General features: G+C 55.4%; 3 protein-coding genes across 3 annotated transcripts; 2 read left to right on the top strand and 1 right to left on the bottom strand.

The window, feature by feature from the left end:
* Positions 1–1585: 1585 nt before the first annotated feature.
* Positions 1586–9927, bottom strand: TRIM72 (tripartite motif containing 72). Its single transcript, XM_019717320.2, has 7 exons — positions 9715–9927; positions 8886–9282; positions 6182–6277; positions 5864–6094; positions 5402–5424; positions 4332–4450; positions 1586–3479 (listed from the first exon to the last, which is right to left on the bottom strand). Exons 2-7 carry the CDS (start codon positions 9273–9275, stop codon positions 2905–2907), a joined length of 1434 nt encoding a protein of 477 aa, XP_019572879.1. The 5' UTR covers positions 9276–9282; positions 9715–9927; the 3' UTR covers positions 1586–2904.
* On the top strand, positions 7134–8251 carry PYDC1 (pyrin domain containing 1). Its single transcript, XM_019717321.2, has 3 exons — positions 7134–7530; positions 7840–7882; positions 8117–8251. Exons 1-2 carry the CDS (start codon positions 7265–7267, stop codon positions 7841–7843), a joined length of 270 nt encoding a protein of 89 aa, XP_019572880.1. The 5' UTR covers positions 7134–7264; the 3' UTR covers positions 7844–7882; positions 8117–8251.
* Positions 9928–15348: 5421 nt separating the features above from the next.
* Positions 15349–16663, top strand: PYCARD (PYD and CARD domain containing). Its single transcript, XM_019717299.2, has 3 exons — positions 15349–15741; positions 15951–16007; positions 16319–16663. The coding sequence occupies exons 1-3, from the start codon at positions 15468–15470 to the stop codon at positions 16573–16575; spliced, it is 588 nt and encodes a 195-aa protein (XP_019572858.2). The 5' UTR covers positions 15349–15467; the 3' UTR covers positions 16576–16663.
* The last annotated feature ends 247 nt before the right edge of the window (positions 16664–16910 follow it).

Below are 16910 nucleotides of genomic sequence, written 5' to 3'. Positions count from 1 at the left end.
CTGTAGTCCAGGGGACATGGGAGATGTGGGGTTTATTAGGATCTCCAGAGGGTTTGTAATGCAGGGTCTCTGCTCCCGCTCCCCGCACGAGAACGCAGGACACGGTGAGGCCAAAAAGGAACACCCACGGAGCCATAGGTAGGAGGTTCGTACCACTAATATTCTCGATGGCGGCTGGTCAAGACACAAAAGCCAGTACCCCAACGAGGGGTCTTCCTGCACCCCAGCCTCACTGGTGGCCGGGCGACACAAAGGAAGTAGGATCGACACGATCCGCGATCCACAACCCACTTGCTAACAGCACATGCTAGCCGCTTGAAATAGGCATTCCATTCTTCTTTCACAAGTACAGTGCTGTTATCCAATTTAGTTTTAAGAAAATCAAGTTTGGGAATCTCAAAGGTTCCCCAAAACGGCGACCGATTTTCTGAGTTACTCTTAGTCAGATCTGTCCATTTAGTGAAATACATGCATGAAAATTCCCCACTGGTTTTTTTTTTTAATTAAATTTATTGGGGTGACAATTGTTAGTAAAATTACATAGATTTCAGGTGTACAATTCTGTATTACATCATCTATAAATCCCATTGTGTGTTCACCACCCAGAGTCAGTTCTCCTTCCATCACCATATATTCGATCCCCTTACCTTCGTCTCCATACACTCGGCCAGTGTCCCTGTTGGAGGGACAGTTTTAGAGGCTTAGATAGCAGGGATCCCATTTTTAATACTGGGCCCGAAACAGCTCACAATTCGAGCAACCTGCAGGTCTTCAGTCCCCCTCACTCTGGAACAGTCTGATCACTGAGAACCAGGCCTAAGGCTGAAAGCCAGTTCCAGGGAAATAGCCAAGTCTCGGGGAGTCAAGTTACAGGCTGAGCTGGGTGGCTCTCTTCTCACTTTCTCAAGGAGACAGCACAGTTTAATACCGCTCAAGACTAACCAATTTCAGTAGAAATACCCTCCAATCCCAAAGTGATTTTAGGCGAAGGCCAGTCTTTGTCTCAAAGGACAGCTTGTTTTCTGAAGAATTCAAGCTGACGTGCCACCACAAGCACTCATACAACAGACAAATAAGCCTCTAATGCTTTCACACACACACCCCAAAAAAATTTTTTTAATATAATTCCCGAATAAAGCCTGGGGAGCGTCAGACGCAAAACGTTGGATCAGCTCTAGAAAAGAACTCACCCGAGGCTTCTCAGCTGGGGAGCAAAGCATGGAACCCAAATGGCTCAGTGAGACCTCAAAGCTGGCTTGCTCATGGTTCAGAAGCTGCCACCGGTGGTTCTTCTCTGGATCCTAGACGAGCCCCCCAAAATAACCTTTTAGATAGGTTTTATCAGCGGGAGGGAAAGACATTCCTGGCAGAGTTGTGTGGTGTCGGGAGTGGCCCAAGATGAGGCTGGAGGAGAGCAGGGAACCTCAAACGCGCAGCCGAAGACAGGGCTTTCTCCTACAGGCAACAAGGAGTCGTTGAAAGTTTGGGGCCACTGAGTCACATGGTCACATTGGTGTTTTCCGAGAGATCTGACGGCACGAAACTGAAGGCTGGGAGGGCAATAAGGTCACCGTGTAGCAAGAGGTCATTTGTCTCTTCACATCGATTTAATGAAGGAATCAGGATACAATCATTTTTATTAATGCTGCTGGATTTTACAACCAAATAACCCTTCTACTTTATTGTTTTATTTTCTAGACGAAAGAGCTCCTATATGAATCCTCTCTTCTGTGACCCAGAGCCAGGGCCCAGCAGACCTTCCTCTGGGGGATACACCCAGGAGTGCCCCTCCCCAGCAAACTTGTGAAGTCTTTCTTATCCCATCTACAACCTTCCTTTTTTCCCTACCTCTTAATTTCATTGCCCAAGAAAAATCCCCACTTTGGCACCAGGTGCCAAGGGTTGCCAGGCCTGTCACACTCCATAGCAACACCCTGGCCTGGCAGAGAGAATGGCCCTGGGCCATCATACCTTCCCTTAGGATAGAAGGGGCAGTGGCCTCCAGTTCCACCTGCTGAATCCCCAAATGCCTCTCCCTCCAGGGAAGAGAGACTCTCACTCTCAGCCTCACCAGTTATCAGAAAACAGCCTTGGCGCTAAAACCACAAAAGGTGTGAACCGGCAAGCAAGTGGGTGGGGAGCCAGCTCAGGGGATGGGCTGGGGGGCCTTCTATCCTCCACAAGAAGCAGGGTCCAGGGTGGGGGAGCATCAGGCTTTTCTAGTTTAGCAACTTGGGGGATTTTCTGTGTCCAAAACGCTCAGTAAACATGTTCCAGAGGCAAAAGGAAATAAGTTGGGAGTCAGTTTCTTCACCCAGCACAGGCTCTGGCTGTCTTCACATGACTCCATCGTGGCCCGCAGCACCTGGGTACTTGTCAGAAAGGCAATTTTGTGACCTGCCCCAGACCCACTGAACCAGAAACTCGGCCTTCTGCGTTCTAACAAGTCACCGCTCTGTGATCTGAGAAGGCGGTTTTGACCCACTTTCCAGCCAGAGAACTCCCGCTGGAGAACCACTGCGTGAAAGGCCTTTTGGTACGGTTTGCCCCCGTGGAGGGGCGTGGAGGGCTGCAGGGGCTCCCCACTCCACAGAGCTCTCTAGCTCCCCAGGCCCCTGACACTTGCCTTCCTTCTCTCAACCTCAGTTTCTTCCTGGAACCCTCGGACCTCCTGGTTCCCACACCTGGATTTCCTCGTGGACCTGACTTTGGGTGTCCCTGCCCCACCAGTACCCCAACCCCTCTCTGGCAGCCCCCTGTTCATGCCGACCCCCAGCTTCCCAGAACTCTTCTTAGTCCCCAGTCCCCGGCCCTACCCCCACCCCCGTGGCCCTGCCGTCAGCCGGGCACCCCTCCCGCCGCTCCTTGCAGCCTGCCAGCCCCTGGACCCCCGCTCTCAGGCGCTCAGGCCTCCTCGCCGTCAGGCCCCACGAGCACCAGTGGCTGAGCGTTCTTGCCCTTGTCGTGCCAGCACACGTCGAAAAAGGGGTACACGGGCCCGGGGAGGCGCTCGCGGAAGGCGAAGAGCGGCTCGAGCGCGTCGGCGTCGCTGGCGTCGTAGAAGGAGAGGACGCCGTCCGCAAAGCTCAGGTAGAGCCCGATGCGCGCCGGCCGCCTCTCTGGGCTGCGCAGCGCCCGCGGCTCCTTGGCTTCCACGTGGGCCTCGAGCACCTTGCCTTCGCGCAGCCCCAGTATCCAGAAGCCCTGCGACGGCACGGTGTGCAGCCGGCCGCGGCGGCTGGCCTGGGCGGCCACGACGCCGAGCGCCCAGCGCGGCTTGTCGCCCACCGCCACCTCCCAGTAGTGCTCGCCGGCGGAGAGCAGCTGGTGCGCCACCAGCGCCACCGCCTTGTCGAACTGGCGCGGGTCGTCTCCTGCCGGTGGTGCCTTCTTCTCAGAGCACTCCACGCGGCGGCAGGAGGGAGACAGCACCAGGCTCGGGTGGGCAGTGCTGGGATCGAAGGTCAGCTCCTTCATCACTGCCAGGACGAGACCCATCAGTTTCCTGCGCGCCAGCCGCCCCTGAGCCTTTTCCCACAGCCGGCTGAGGGGCTACCCTGGTCTCCTCTAATCCTCCCAGCCCCTGGGGAGAGGTAGGAGGGGGCTGGGAACCCCTCTCTGCTTAAGGGCTTCTGCCAAAGACTGCACCTTTCTGAGCTTCAGTCTGCTCAGCTGTAAAACAAGGCCCTACGTGCCTCCTCACAGGCTTGTGGGTGGATTAAGTTGATACACGGCCCAGATCACAATGTAGGAGGCCATCAGGAAGCCTGGTCCCAGGCCAGCCTCTACCTCACTGGGCTGTATGACCTGTCAGTCTTGACCTAGTCTCTGGGTCTTAGTGTTCTCTTGGATAAAGCAGAGGCCCCTCCGTCCCCCCACCCCATGTGCACGTATCCTGGAGCCTGTAACCTGCAGCACCCCATGTGCTCCAGCTCTTGGGGAGACCAGGCTGAACCCTTGGGTCTCCCCAGCCACAGGCCACCAGAATCAGTGTCCGACCCAGGCCCGTCCCCAGGGCTCCAGCTCTGCAGATCCTCAGGCCCCCGTTAGCGGGCATTGTCGTCTCCATGGTTCAGAAGGGGCAGGGATCACACAGGGCTCAAACCCAGGCCCCGCCTCCCCTGCTGCCAGCAGCAGCAGCAGCAGCAGCTCCCTTTCGGGAAGCAGCATCCTCTCCGCATCAGACAGCCTCCTGCAAAGGTCCTCTTAGCGCAGGTTACGAGTGTGCAGGGAACCCCAGAGGTAAAGGGGCAATGGGCACCTTTTTCCAATGACCTTCCCATCAAGCACACAGTTACGGACATAAACCTGGAGTCAGCCCCGCCCAATACCTGGCATCAGAGCGCGGAACATCTTCCTCCACACTTGGAATTTGAAGTCATCTGAGATGACGGGCAGCTGGATGTCCAGACGTGCAGGCGGGGGTGACTCCGCCAGGATTGTCCGCAGCCTGGGGTGGAGAGGTGTGGGGAGGTGTCTGTGAAGGGACTTCAGAGGAGGCATGGGGTGGGGGGGCCCAGAGGCAGCCCTCCAAAGAGAGGAGGGCAGGGCTGTGCTGGAGTTCCAGGATCTTCCCACATCACACCCTGGCTTAACACTTTAGCTGCAACAGTCGGATGTATCCAAACAAACAGATCCGAAATTCGTATATGTAAAAATGTTACTTATATACAAAGCAGCTCAAATTGTTCTTAAGTGCATAAAATAGTCAAAATATCAATTTTTTTTTGTTTTTTTTTGTGGATTTCTGACACATTTTGGAGGAAAAAAACAACAATTTGGAATCAATTAACACAGCAAAAAAGTTAAAACGCCTCTGCTGAATTTCCAGTTTGAAAAAGTGAGAAGTTCTGGAGAGGGACAGTGCCAATGGTTGCACAAGAGTGTGAAAGTACTTACCGCCACGGAACCTAAAATGTGTACTAAAAAATGCTTAAAATGGTCAATTTTATGTTATGTATATTATACCGCAATTTGTGTTTTCAATCTTCGGTTCGGATAAGGCCCAAGCTTCTCAGTCTTCACGGTTTGCCGCCACCTGCCACACCAGCTTCATCTTCTCTCCCTCTTACGAGTCTTTATAATGCTCTTCCCCAGCCAAGTCCAGTCCATCCCCCAGCACCTAACACAAATGTGCATCCCTCTGGGAAGCCAGCCCTGGCCACCCACGTCCCTCTTCTGCAGCACTGAGCCCATAGTGAGGCCCGTGGCCCTGCCCATGTCTGCCTAGGAGGCAGACATGGTAAAGTTCAGGTCTATGTTCGACACAAAATGTAGGGAAATTGCAGTGGGCTGAATGGGGGTTTGCTGGCATGTTGTAAGGAGAGGGGAGCCAGCCAGTGTCCCTAAAGACAGGGCAAGTTTTGGGGGAGGGGGAGGTGCAGGGCCTGGTTGGTCTCACCTGCTGGTCACCAGGCAGTATTTCTGGAGAAAGAGAAAAAGAAAATGGAGGTGAGACAGGCAGTGGAGACTGAGACTTCTGAGGATGGGGTGAACCAACAAGAATGCCAAGTGTGGGGTCAGCAAGAATCAGGAAAACCAAAAGAAACCCAGAGTCAAGGCCACCCACAGCCCTTTATCTCTGTGTAAATTAGAAAAAGGCACCTCCTTCCTCAAGAAACTAATTCTACCTGGTAGAAGATTGTCCTGATACATATGCGAATCTACGTCTGTGATAAGAATGGTGCCTGCTTGTGCAGTACCCAACCTGAACAACCATACAAACCCTTTCCTCCTCCATGTGTGACCCTGGCTTGTCCCTGCCTCTCTCTGGACCTCAGCGTCCCTGTCCAACAACGGGATGAGGTCTGTAAGGCCTGAAACCCAGCCAATGGACAGAGAGGGAAGGCTGTTCAGTGCTCACCGTGAGAAACTCAGTCTGTGGCTTATCCGCCACCTGCTCCAGCACCTTGTCCATCTGTCGCAGCTGCTCCAGGTAAGAGTTCAGGTGCCCCAGCTCCCGCCGCAAGGCCACCCCTGCCTCATTCCGCACACGCTCGGCCTCACGATCCAAGGAGCCCTCCAGTGCAGCCAAAAACACTCGCATCTTGCCCAGCTGCTCCCCCACCGCCCCCCGGAACTGACGCACTGTCTCCTGTGGAGCAGACAGGCAAACACAGTTTACTGGGGCCCCCACAGCCTGGACCCCCCACCCCGGGCTCTGCCAGGCTGAGACCCTCACCTCCACCTCCATCAGCTGATGCTCCAGCACGGCCACGTTCTTCTCCTTACGGGTACATGCCTCTTGCAGCTGCAGCTTCTGCTGTGGGAGCTGTGTCTGGGGGGAGACATAGAGAAGTGATGCTGTCACACACCTCCCGAGCCCACACCTCTCACCCTAAACCTGCCCTCACGGCTCAGCCTCAATGCCAACTCCTCCGCCAACCAAGCTGGCATCTTTCCATTCCCCAAACGTCCTGGCAGGTTTCTGGGCCCTGGCCCATACTGGTCCTGATGTTTGGAATGCCTTACCCTCCCTTTGTCCGTTTAGGTAAGGCCTCCCCAGCCTGATCTCAGCCCCTCAGCAGTCGGCCCCCAGCACAGGTCTTTGGGAGGATGACAAACACAAATGCGGTTGGGCCTCCTCCACCAGAGTTTGGCACACAGCAGGCAGGCTTTGGGGTGGGGGGGCGGGGGAGAGTGTAGGATGTGTGAAGAAGAAATGTGGCCTCCTCCAAGCCTGGGCTTCACTCCATACTTAAAAGCAGAACATTAGTAAAGCAGCCCACTCAATCTCCCTACACACCTTGGGCTCCGGGGGCAGGCAATTTAATAAGAATGTCTGCACATCAACCAACCCAACAGGTCTGTGTGCGGGATCCTGTCCCAGGCCTGCCAGTTTGTGACTCCTGAAGTGCGGCTGTCGGAGAGCTCCTAATACCTCCTGCCAAAACCACTCTTTGCTGGGAGATTCATGGCCCTGGAATCAGACAGCTCCAGTCCTGCCTCAATGGCTTCCAACCCGTTTCCTCTTCTGCAGAATGGGAAGCGTCATCTGCACCTCACCTGTGGCTGCACCAAATGGGCAGCCTCCTTCCCCTCCTCCTAAGGGAAACTGGAAGACCCCACTCTGTGCTGCTGGTGGGTGAGCGCTGCCGGGCACGGGCTACAAGATTGAACCACGGCCTCCCTGGCCAGTTGCCAAGGCAATCTCCTCCCCTAGACTGACTCCAGGAGGACAGCCCCACCTGCTGCAGCCCCACCCGCCTGGTGGCTCTGAGCATGGGCCAGGCCGTCAGAGGGTCAGAGGAGGCAAGGCTGAGCCATGGGGAAGAAACGCGACACCATCCTGGAGGTGCTGGAGAACCTGGATCCCAGCGAGCTCAAGAAGTTCAAGCTGAAGCTGGCAGCGGTGCCGCTGCGCGATGGCTTTCGAAACATCCCGCGGGGGTCCCTAGGGGCGCTGGACCCCGTGGACCTCACTGACAAGCTGGTGGCCTTCTACCGCGAAGACTACGGCGCGGAGATCACCGCAGCCGTGCTGAGAGACATGGGCATGCAGGAGGAGGCATTCCGGCTTCAGGAGGTCCAGTGAGTTCCCAGGGCCCGGCAGATTCCATTCAACTACTCCTGAGTCTTAGCAAAGGGTCAGGTCTGGCCCCAGCCCCTCCTCCTCGCCAAGGATCCAGGAGGCCAGTCCCACCCCAGCCTTCTTGTCCCCCCTTTCTTCAGGCTCCTTCTTGGGGTTCCCCTTCAGACCTCTGGCCAGCACCTCCCTGCGGCTCAGGGCTGAGCCGATGCAGACCCTGGCAGACTATATCCGGCTCCACTTGCCCCCTGGAGGTTTCTGGGGCTCCTGGTGCCCTGTCCGGTTTCAAGGACTCTGTTCTTTGTTCACAGATAAAGACGGACGAGGATGGGAATTATGAGGTTTTCAGCAGAGGTGAGCCTGGGTTGGGAGGGCTTCTGGGCTAGGAGAGCACTGGGCCGGACTGGGCACGCACGACAGGAGTGGGAGGCAAGCGGAGGCTGGACCCCTCGGTGAGTCTCCGGACCTCGAATACTAGTCTGAGGACTAGGGTGTCCCCGCTCAAGGAGTCTGGGGCCAGGGAGAAATGCAGAGCAATGCGGATGTTTCTGGGCAAAGATAACCCTCAGAAGCTCACCCCAACCACAGGTCCTAGGAAGACGATGGCAGCTTCTCCACCGCGGGGACAGAGGACCGCTCCGTGCCTCCGGACCCCGCCGCCTCCGCCCACCCTTGCACCTGTCGTTTATTCTTCCACAGGCGAATAAATGCTTTGTGACAGACCGTCCTGTGCCTGTGTAGACCTACGTGAGATTTGCCACACGTACGGCATGGGCGAGCCACCGTGTGCCCGCGTCTCCATTTGCCAATGTCTGGGTGTCTGCTGGGTACCCGTGGGGATCGCACGCCTTCGCGGCGTGCACAACTACGTAGGTGTGGGCACTGCAAGCGTTCAGGACTTCCAGCGCCAACCAGAAACACAGTCCGGACCCGGGTCTCGGTGCCAGCCAGGGCTCCGTGGCCAGGCGTGCCTTGCCCTCCCTGCCTCCCCTTCGGTTAGGCCCCATCTGGTGACCGTCAGGCGCGCCCAAGTACTGCAGCTCTGGGCGCCAGTGGGCCTCTGAGAGGCGGCTGTGCTGCGCTGGCCGGCCCCACCCCGGGCTCCTGGCCACGCCTCAAGCCCCGCCCACTCCAGCTCCCCGGGGCCTGGGCCTCAGCGGTGCCAGCGCTCACCGGCTCCAGGCCCGGACTAAGTCCTCTACTCCGCCCCCAGCTCATCAGACTTGGCTCAGTTCCTGTGCCCCCACATCTCCGGGCGCGCTGCATCTAGGTTTGCGCCGCGCCCATCCCGCCAGACCCCGCCCCGTCCGAGCCCATCCAACCCCGCCCCCTGCCGGCGAGCGCCGGGGTCCCACACCTTGAGGCGCGCGTGAGCTTCGGCGGCGGGCAGCAGTTGGTGGCCGCGGTGCGAACCGAGCGAGGCGCACACGCCGCACACGAGCACGTGGTCCTGCTCGCAGTAGATGCTGAGCGGGTCTAGGTGCTCCTCGCAGTGGCCCTGCGGCACCTGCGCCAGGCCCTCCACCAGGCGCGCCAGCTGCAGGTTGGTGCTGAGCGCCTGCGGTCGCGTGGGTGCCTGGCAACAAGGGCAGGGCGCCGTGCCGTCTGCCGCCGGCTCTCCTGCCACGCGGCTCAGGCAGGCGCGGCAGAAGCTGTGGCCGCACTCGGCGGTCACGGGCGCGTCGAACAGCTGCAAGCACAGCGGGCAGGACAGCTCTTGGTGCAGGAGGCCGGGCGCGGCCGACATGGCGGGTCTGGGAAGAGGAGAGAGGTCGGTCAGCGGGGCTCAGCGGGGCCGCGATCCCGGCCCAGCCCCAGCCCCAGACCTGGTCTGCGGCCCCACACACAGCAGCCCCAGCCTAAAAACACTCACATCCCTTACGGGAAGGGACTCGGGTTCCAGCCAAGGGGGAAAGGGGACTCAGTCTCAACCCCAAAGGCGGTCTCAACTGCAGTTCTCAGCCCCAGACCCCAAAACATCCCCTATCCGGGACATTGTCTCAAGCCTAGTTCCTAAACATGAGCCCGCGGTGCAAACCCAGGCTTTCCCCTGTGTTAGCCCCCAATTCTCCAGAGACCCCACCCCCCACGCTCCTCTCGCTCCTCTCGCTCCTCTCGCTCCTCTCCGGGATCTCCAGCCCTCCCCGCCCCCATATCTTCAGGCCCCCAGGATCCATGGGACTCACAGGTCTGGTTGGAGAGCTTGAGCAGAAAGGAGATTCCCAGGAGGCTCGGTGGAAGTCAGGCCTAACTAACCGTGGGGGTTGGGGGCAGGCAGCTGTGTCTTCAGATGGGTTAGGGGCGGCCAGCTACTGGCTCAGAGCAAGGACAGGGGACTCTCAGGGGCAGCTAGCTGTGGACACCACAGCACCCGCAGCGAATAGCAGACAGACCCTCCCAGACTGAGCCCTGACCCCAGGCCTATATTTAGTCGCCCTGCCCACTCCTTCCATCACTTCTGGAAACCGTTCTAAAAGGACTGAGAGGTCAGGGAACAAGCATCATATGTCAAGGCCACCTGTCCTGGACCATCTTAGCGTCCTGTCCACTGCCCAGTCTGGAGCCAGGGCTCAGAGCCAGCAGGAGACAGGGCCTCGAATACCACAGAGAAGACAGAAACTTGGTTGGGAGGGGTCCCCTTTTCTCCCACCCCCACCTCCATACTCTCCAGCTTCCCCCTTCCCCGGTGTGCCCCTATCCCCAGCATGTCACACTTATTTCCTCTGTAAGCTTAGGGCTCTCCAAGGTCACACTGAGACTATTATCTCCACCTGCCTGATAGAACCTCACCCCAGCCTGAAAGATTTTCTTCCTCCAGAGCTGAGGGGAGAGTCTTTTTTCTGTTGGTCTCTCCAGAGTCCAGCGCAAACCCTGAGGCAAGCAAGCGGGCCTCCCCAAATGCTTGGAAAATAAGTGATCAAGGGACAGTTGAATAAATGAAATGACTGAATCACCGAGCCTGCCCTGCGAACCTCAGGCCTTCCTGTACGCTGATCCTTCAAATCAGTTTAAATTTCATTTTGAATGAAAACCAAAGTCCTCACTGCGACCTACAAAGCCCTACCCAATCTGACCCCATTTATCTCTCCCCCCTCCCCCATCCCCCAAGCCTTGGCCTTTGCACTTGCCATGCCTTCTGCCTGGAAAACGCTTTCGAATCTAGGTACTGCACTGTCCCCTCCCTGTACCCCCTCAGATCTTTACCTAATGTCACCTTTTCAGTGACGCTTCTCCAAACTCCGATTTCACTTTTCTTCATAATGAGACAGGTTAGCTAGCATGTCCCTAGGTAGACAGGGAGGTCCCTGGTGGAATAAACAAAGACAGCCATATCCTAAAACTCCAGGTTTTGAAATCACTCCTTCGCTGTAACACCCCCTTGAGGTTAATCATAAAATTCCTTTTGGCCTGACAAATGGGACAGATCTGACAGATAATTCCTTCATGATGGGCAAGCAGAACAAACCTGATAGACGAATTTCATTATGCCAGCTCCCCTTCCCCAAACAGGCAAGGGAAGGTATAAAAGTAAGAGCTTTTGCCTCAGTCATTGGACCTGCCCCTCCCACTCAAGAACTCTGACCCTTTGCTTTCAATAAACTATCCTCTTTTAAAAACTCTTTGCCTCTCCTGGGTCCGTGTTTCCATTCTTCGGTCTCACGAGACATGATCCCGGCACTCACTCACTCATAGGTCCCCTACATCATTTGGGGGGTCACAGAGACATGTTCCTCCTTCAATTTGGGGACTCACAGAGATATGTTCCTACTTTAATAACATTTATCACCATCTGACATGCAGTGTATTTAACTTGAGTTTTTGTCTGTCTCCTCCTACCAGAATATAAGTTGGTCTCCAACTTATAATAAAGTGTGCGGAACACAGCCTGTTCTTGATAAATACGCTGCAAATGAGTAGACGCCACTAATTCACTCAGCCCTGCACTTTTGGCCTCCAAGTCACATTTTTCTCTCAGCTTCCCTCAGCCTTTCCCTAAATTTACTCTCTCTCCCTAGACCACTCTCTCAGAGTTTCTGTTTCTGTCTCTTAATTTTCCTCTTTGGACTCACTTTGCCTCACTTGGTTTTTTAATGTTCATGTGTTTTAATTTTATCCCAAATGTGCACACGAGGCATTCTGGATCAGTGACAGACTTCTCATTAAATACGTCACAGTAAATCGTAAATGTTTTGGCCCCCTATGCCCTAGGGTGATGCGATGAGAGCCAGGTCCATCATCTTATGAGAGCAGCCAGACACCCCACTGGTGAGCACCAAGAAGGATTTTTCCTGCTTATAAAAAGGAAGGAGGCAGCTGTCCCCTTCCTCTTCTTACTCCAGCTCTTTAGCAGGTAAAGAAATCTCCCCAGGGAGCAGAGAGCTCCTTACACATCTTGGCCATGACAAGTCTCCAAGTTCTGGGGTTCATTTCTTCTTGAATGCTTGACTCTCTTGCATGGTGGCCAGCTTAGGAAGCTGCTCCAGGCTTCCTGCCACCTTGGAGTCTTAACCTAAGAACCTTGCTCAGGCTGTAATCATTTGGGCCTCTCAGAGAGAGATAAGATAAGTTTTATTATTCTTTTAGATCAGAGCAATTAACTATAAAAAAGACTCCAGATTTAATTCGCACGGTGTGTGAGCAGTCTCAAGAAGCCAACGCTTTTTACTGGAACCCTGGGAAACCTGGGGAAGTTTAATGTCCCCTCTATCTCTAAGCCTCTGATTTTCTCTCTGCCATTTTTGATGGCTCAAACTTGGCCTTGGGTTAGCAAACAGGAGTTGGTGGGGATCCGAGCATATCTAGAGCTGGTCTCTGAAACCACAAGCCATTTCACTTTGGCTCAGAAAAGTTCACATCCTGAATGTACATCTTACCTGGAGTTTCCATCACTGCCAGGCTGGGGCTGAAGGTTACGGTCACTAAGAGTGGGTACCCAGGACAGGGAGATGACAGTCAATGCAATTCCTCTCTGTCGATGGGCCAGGACTGACCTCTGACCCATGGAAAGGACACTGATTGTCTACAGCAGGTTAAGGACAAGAAGGGGCCAGAAACCACATCTAGGGAAGGACAAGAGTGGCTGACCCTGCGATGGAGCTCAGAGGGGGCAGATTTCAGCTTGTGCTAAGGGAAGGGAGAGCTTCCCAACAGCTGCAGTGCTGAGTGCACAGGGGATGCGCCCCTTGTGTTGGACAAATGCCAAAGGAGGCCGGGTCCCCCGGCAGAGCCGGTGCACACGCAGGTCCTACGTTCTGACATTGCGCGCTTATGCTCTGACGACGTCACCTACCTCTCTGGGCTCTGGCATCCTCAGCTGCAGTATAAGTAGGATACTGCCGCCCCTGAAGGGCTGTCATGAGGATTAAACTTGATATTACAACAAACACCAGGGTCGCTGTGCTGGCCCCAAAGGGCTTAGGAAGTGCTGTCTTCCACTACAGGTTCAAACTTCAACTCTGCTCTTTCTTTGTTGTGTGACCTTGGGCAAGTCACTTAATCTGATTGTCTCAGTTGTAAAACAAGGATCATTAAAGACTAGTATCAAGAGTATTGGATTGTGGGCCAGCCTGGTGGCTCAGGCAGTTGGAGCTCCATGCTCCTAACGCTGAAGGCTGCTGGTTCGATTCCCACATGGGCCATTGCCAGACGGCTCACTTGGTTGGAACGCATCCTCTCAACCACAAGGTTGCCAGTTTGATTCCTTGACTCCCGCAAGGGATGGTGGGCTGCGCCCCCTGCAACTAACAACAGCAACTGGACCTGGAGCTGAGCTGTGCCATCCAAAAAAAAAAGACTTTGGATTGTGATAAAGATTCAACAAGCTAATTCATGTAAAGAAAGCTCCTAGAACAAACAATGCCAGGCCCCCCAGAAAATGATCAATAAATGTTGGCTATTGATATTATTACAATTATTAGTACTGAATGTTCCAATTAATCTTCCCTAGAACCCTGTAAGGTCAATAACATCATCCCCACTTTACACATTGGGAAACTGAGGCTCAGGAACTTTAACAATGACAAAAGCACCTACTATTTGCTGGGCCTGTTCCAAGCATGTCACAATTCTTAATCCATGTATAACCTCATAACAATCCCCCCATGGTTCCTAGCTTACAGGGAGACAATGAGGCACAAAGAGATTAAGTGATTTACCCAATGTCTTTCTGGCCCTGGGAGGAACAATCTGGCTCCAGCAAACAAAGGGTTACTTTTGTTGGGTGGAGGGTCACACCCAGAAAACCTCTTACCACCACCAACTGCCCTGGCTCTAGTCCAGCGGGAAAGGGTGGGCCTGAGGTGAGACTGGAGGAGGTTCTTTCTTGCCAGGGGTCAAAGCCCAGGGCTATGAGACTTTCCCCAGAAAAGGAGCCCAAAGGAGAGGGGTTAGTTACCACGGCTTCCCAGAGAGCTACCCAAGCCCCATCCCCACCTTCCAAGGCTCTCCCTCTGCCTCCCTGGGGTGCCCTGGGCAACTCACTGCCCTTTTCAGTGAGATGAGTGCATTAAGGACGCGGGTGCTGACCCCAGAGAGGGGCTGACCCCTCCCTATGTCACATAGCTAAGAGGCAGAGGGTCTGGGAATCAAATTTGTGTGGGTCCAACACCCCTTATCTCCTGCTCTTCCCACTAGCCAACAATCTTCTGAATGTGCTTTGTAAGTTCTAGAGCATTCTGCAAAGAGGAGGAAGTTAATATTATCATTACCGTTCCTGCCTGGCAGAGGCATACATTTCCATATATAATCTCTCCAAGCAATTTGTCAGTTTTTGAGGACACATTCACTTTTAAGATGTTGGTTGACTTAGGAGTCAGATGGACATGGGTTCAATCTGTTTCATTTTCTACCAGCATTTCCTCCTCTGTAAGGTGGGAATAAATACACACACCTCAGGGGCTAACCGGGAGAATTAAATGAGATTATGCCTGTGAAGTGCTTAGCAAGTGCCTGGAACAGGAAATTCAAACAATGGAAGCTGTTGTTGCTATTAACCTTCCACAGCTCTTACCTCAGGGGCTGGGCATCGATAGATCATTAATACATGTTGTTAGAATAAAACAGATTCTTCAGAGACGTTGTCTCCTTCTGAGGTCAGAGCCTACAATGGACTCACGGAGCACAGCCACCTGCCAAAATATTTTCCTACTGAGCTCCAACCTGACACCCATGACTCACCTTCCAGTCGAGAATTTTAACCATTTCACAGGTCTCTTGTCATCACTTCCCAAGACATTCAGCTCCTGGGACCGAATCCTGGCTCTCTCAGAAAGCATCTGGCAAGGTTTTAGGAGCCAACTGGTAGTCCATGTTATGCTGGAATATTTATAAGTGGATGAGCAAATGTTGTCCCCATTTTACAGATAAGGAATCTGAGGCTCAGAGTGATAAAGCGCACAGCTAACCTCCGCCCTTTTTTTTACACCTCATTTCTCTCTAATATGTGGAATTTGGGGAGCTACATGCTTCTGGCTGATAGGATTCTATGATTCTGATGTTCTATGATACGTGCGAGAAGATGCTAAATTCAGGGAAACATGGAGACTTCAGGGTTCTATAATCCCGATTCTAAGCCTTGGCGTTCCAGTAAACTGGGTTCCTGGTCTGTGTCAGCCAGTGCAAGCCTGGAGACGCAGGCACCACCCATGAGCCCCTCTCCGCCCGGTCTTCCGGGTACCACCTGGCCCACCAGCTGGAAGATGGGATCCTGGCGCCTCCCGATGGCCAGGTGACTGAGCCCTGAAGCCTCAGTGGGTGGGAACCAGCCGGGTGGTAGGAGGCACCCGATACCTGTGCCCCAGCGCAATGGGTTGGGGCGGAGGCGGGAGGCAGGAGAAGGCGGGGAACTACAGGTCGCGCCATAGAGCAGACTTCCTCCTCGGTTGACACCCCGGGTGAGAGGCAGCGGCGGCGGCAGAGGCGGCAGGGCACCCCCTGAGCCATGGGGCGCGCGCGCGACGCCATCCTGGAGGCGCTGGAGAACCTGACCGCCGACGAGTTCAAGAAGTTCAAGATGAAGCTGCTTTCGGTGCCGCTGCGCGAAGGCTACGGCCGCATCCCTCGGGGGACGCTGCTGCCCCTGGACGCCATGGACCTCACCGACAAGCTCGTCAGCTGCTACCTGGAGGGGTACAGCGCCGAGCTCACGGCGGCCTTGCTGCGGGACATAGGCATGAAGGAGCTGGCCCTGCAGCTGCAGGAGGTCACAGGCCAGGGTGAGCGCGCCCCTCCACGGGCCCCATTTACCCACCAGCCCGGACGTTGCCCTCGGACTCTTTCGCTTCCTGTTCTTCCCACCCTCTGATTAAAAGCCTCTTCTATCCTGCTGCTGGGGAGGGAGGCTTCCGGACCAAGGGGCCCCTGACACTGGGGCCTAGAGGAGCGGTGGACAGGGAAGGAGACCACTTGACTTATTTCCTTACAGGCCCTGGAGCCGCACCAGCCGGGATCCCGACCCCTCGCCTGGCGGCAAGCATGCCAGGTGAGGCTTCACACCCACCCTCGCCTGCTTGGGCACCTCTCCAGCCCTGCCCCCCCACCACCCTGCACAGCCTGTCTGTGGTCCCGCACCAGGAGAGAGCAGGACTGGGCCCGCCCTTCCCACCCACCCACCCACTCAGTCACTCACTCACGCCGCCTTGGGCGGAGCCTAGCTGGGGGAGAGTGCCACTCATCCTGGGGGGCTGCCCCCCTGAGCCCCACCCTTGGGGCGCAGCGTTCCCATTCGTAGGCATAGGCACCCAGCACCTACCTGGATGCCCACCCACCTGTACGCCTCCCTCCCGCCCCTAGCACTGCACTTTGTGGACCAGCACCGGGCTGCCCTCATCGCACGGGTCACCGACGTGGACGGGGTGCTGGATGCCCTGTACAGGAGGGTGCTGACAGAGGAGCAGTACCAGGCCGTGCGCGCTGAGCCCACCAACCCCACCAAGATGAGGAAGCTCTTCAGTTTCGCCCCCGCCTGGAACGTGGCCTGCAAGGACATGCTCCTTCAGGCCCTGAGGGACACCCAGCCCTACCTGGTGGCCGACCTGGAGAGGAGCTGAACAGAACTGCCTGTTCTGCCGCTGCCAGAACTGCCAGGGGGGTAGTGCATGCGTCTGCTTTTTAATACAGAATATATGCATGAAATCAGCTTGTCTTCGTGTGGCTCTTTCCCCTCGGGCCTGGAAGCACACGCCAAGGTAAGCTACATACCCAGATGTCCTGGAGCATCTGGCTCCCCTCCTGCCTCAGTTGCCTGGGAGCTCTTCCAGAGGTCTGTCCTGCAGACTAGAGTGGGTCCTGTGGTCTAAAGTTAAAATAGAGGTATGTGCAAAGGGCCTGGAACTGCCGAGAGCCAGATTTGTCACAGGGCACTGAGGACGGACACTTGGCTACC

This window comes from Rhinolophus sinicus, linkage group LG18 (assembly GCF_036562045.2).
Source record: "Rhinolophus sinicus isolate RSC01 linkage group LG18, ASM3656204v1, whole genome shotgun sequence".
Classification (NCBI taxonomy): domain Eukaryota; kingdom Metazoa; phylum Chordata; class Mammalia; order Chiroptera; family Rhinolophidae; genus Rhinolophus; species Rhinolophus sinicus.
Note: the sequence above shows the minus strand (reverse complement) of the source record. Positions and strands in the feature narration are given on the sequence as shown.

Bases quoted from the DNA above. Each gene is read 5' to 3' on its own strand.
- PYDC1 (XM_019717321.2), top strand. From the start codon at position 7,265: ATGGGGAAGAAACGCGACACCATCCTGGAGGTGCTGGAGAACCTGGAT.
- TRIM72 (XM_019717320.2), bottom strand. From the start codon at position 9,275: ATGTCGGCCGCGCCCGGCCTCCTGCACCAAGAGCTGTCCTGCCCGCTG. The intron at 6,278-8,885 runs GTGTGGGACCCC...GTCTCCCCCCAG, and splicing joins AAGCTCACGCGCGCCTCAAG to ACACAGCTCCCACAGCAGAA. The intron at 6,095-6,181 runs GTGAGGGTCTCA...TCTGCTCCACAG, and splicing joins ATCAGCTGATGGAGGTGGAG to GAGACAGTGCGTCAGTTCCG.
- PYCARD (XM_019717299.2), top strand. From the start codon at position 15,468: ATGGGGCGCGCGCGCGACGCCATCCTGGAGGCGCTGGAGAACCTGACC. The intron at 15,742-15,950 runs GTGAGCGCGCCC...ATTTCCTTACAG, and splicing joins GCAGGAGGTCACAGGCCAGG to GCCCTGGAGCCGCACCAGCC. The intron at 16,008-16,318 runs GTGAGGCTTCAC...TCCCGCCCCTAG, and splicing joins CCTGGCGGCAAGCATGCCAG to CACTGCACTTTGTGGACCAG.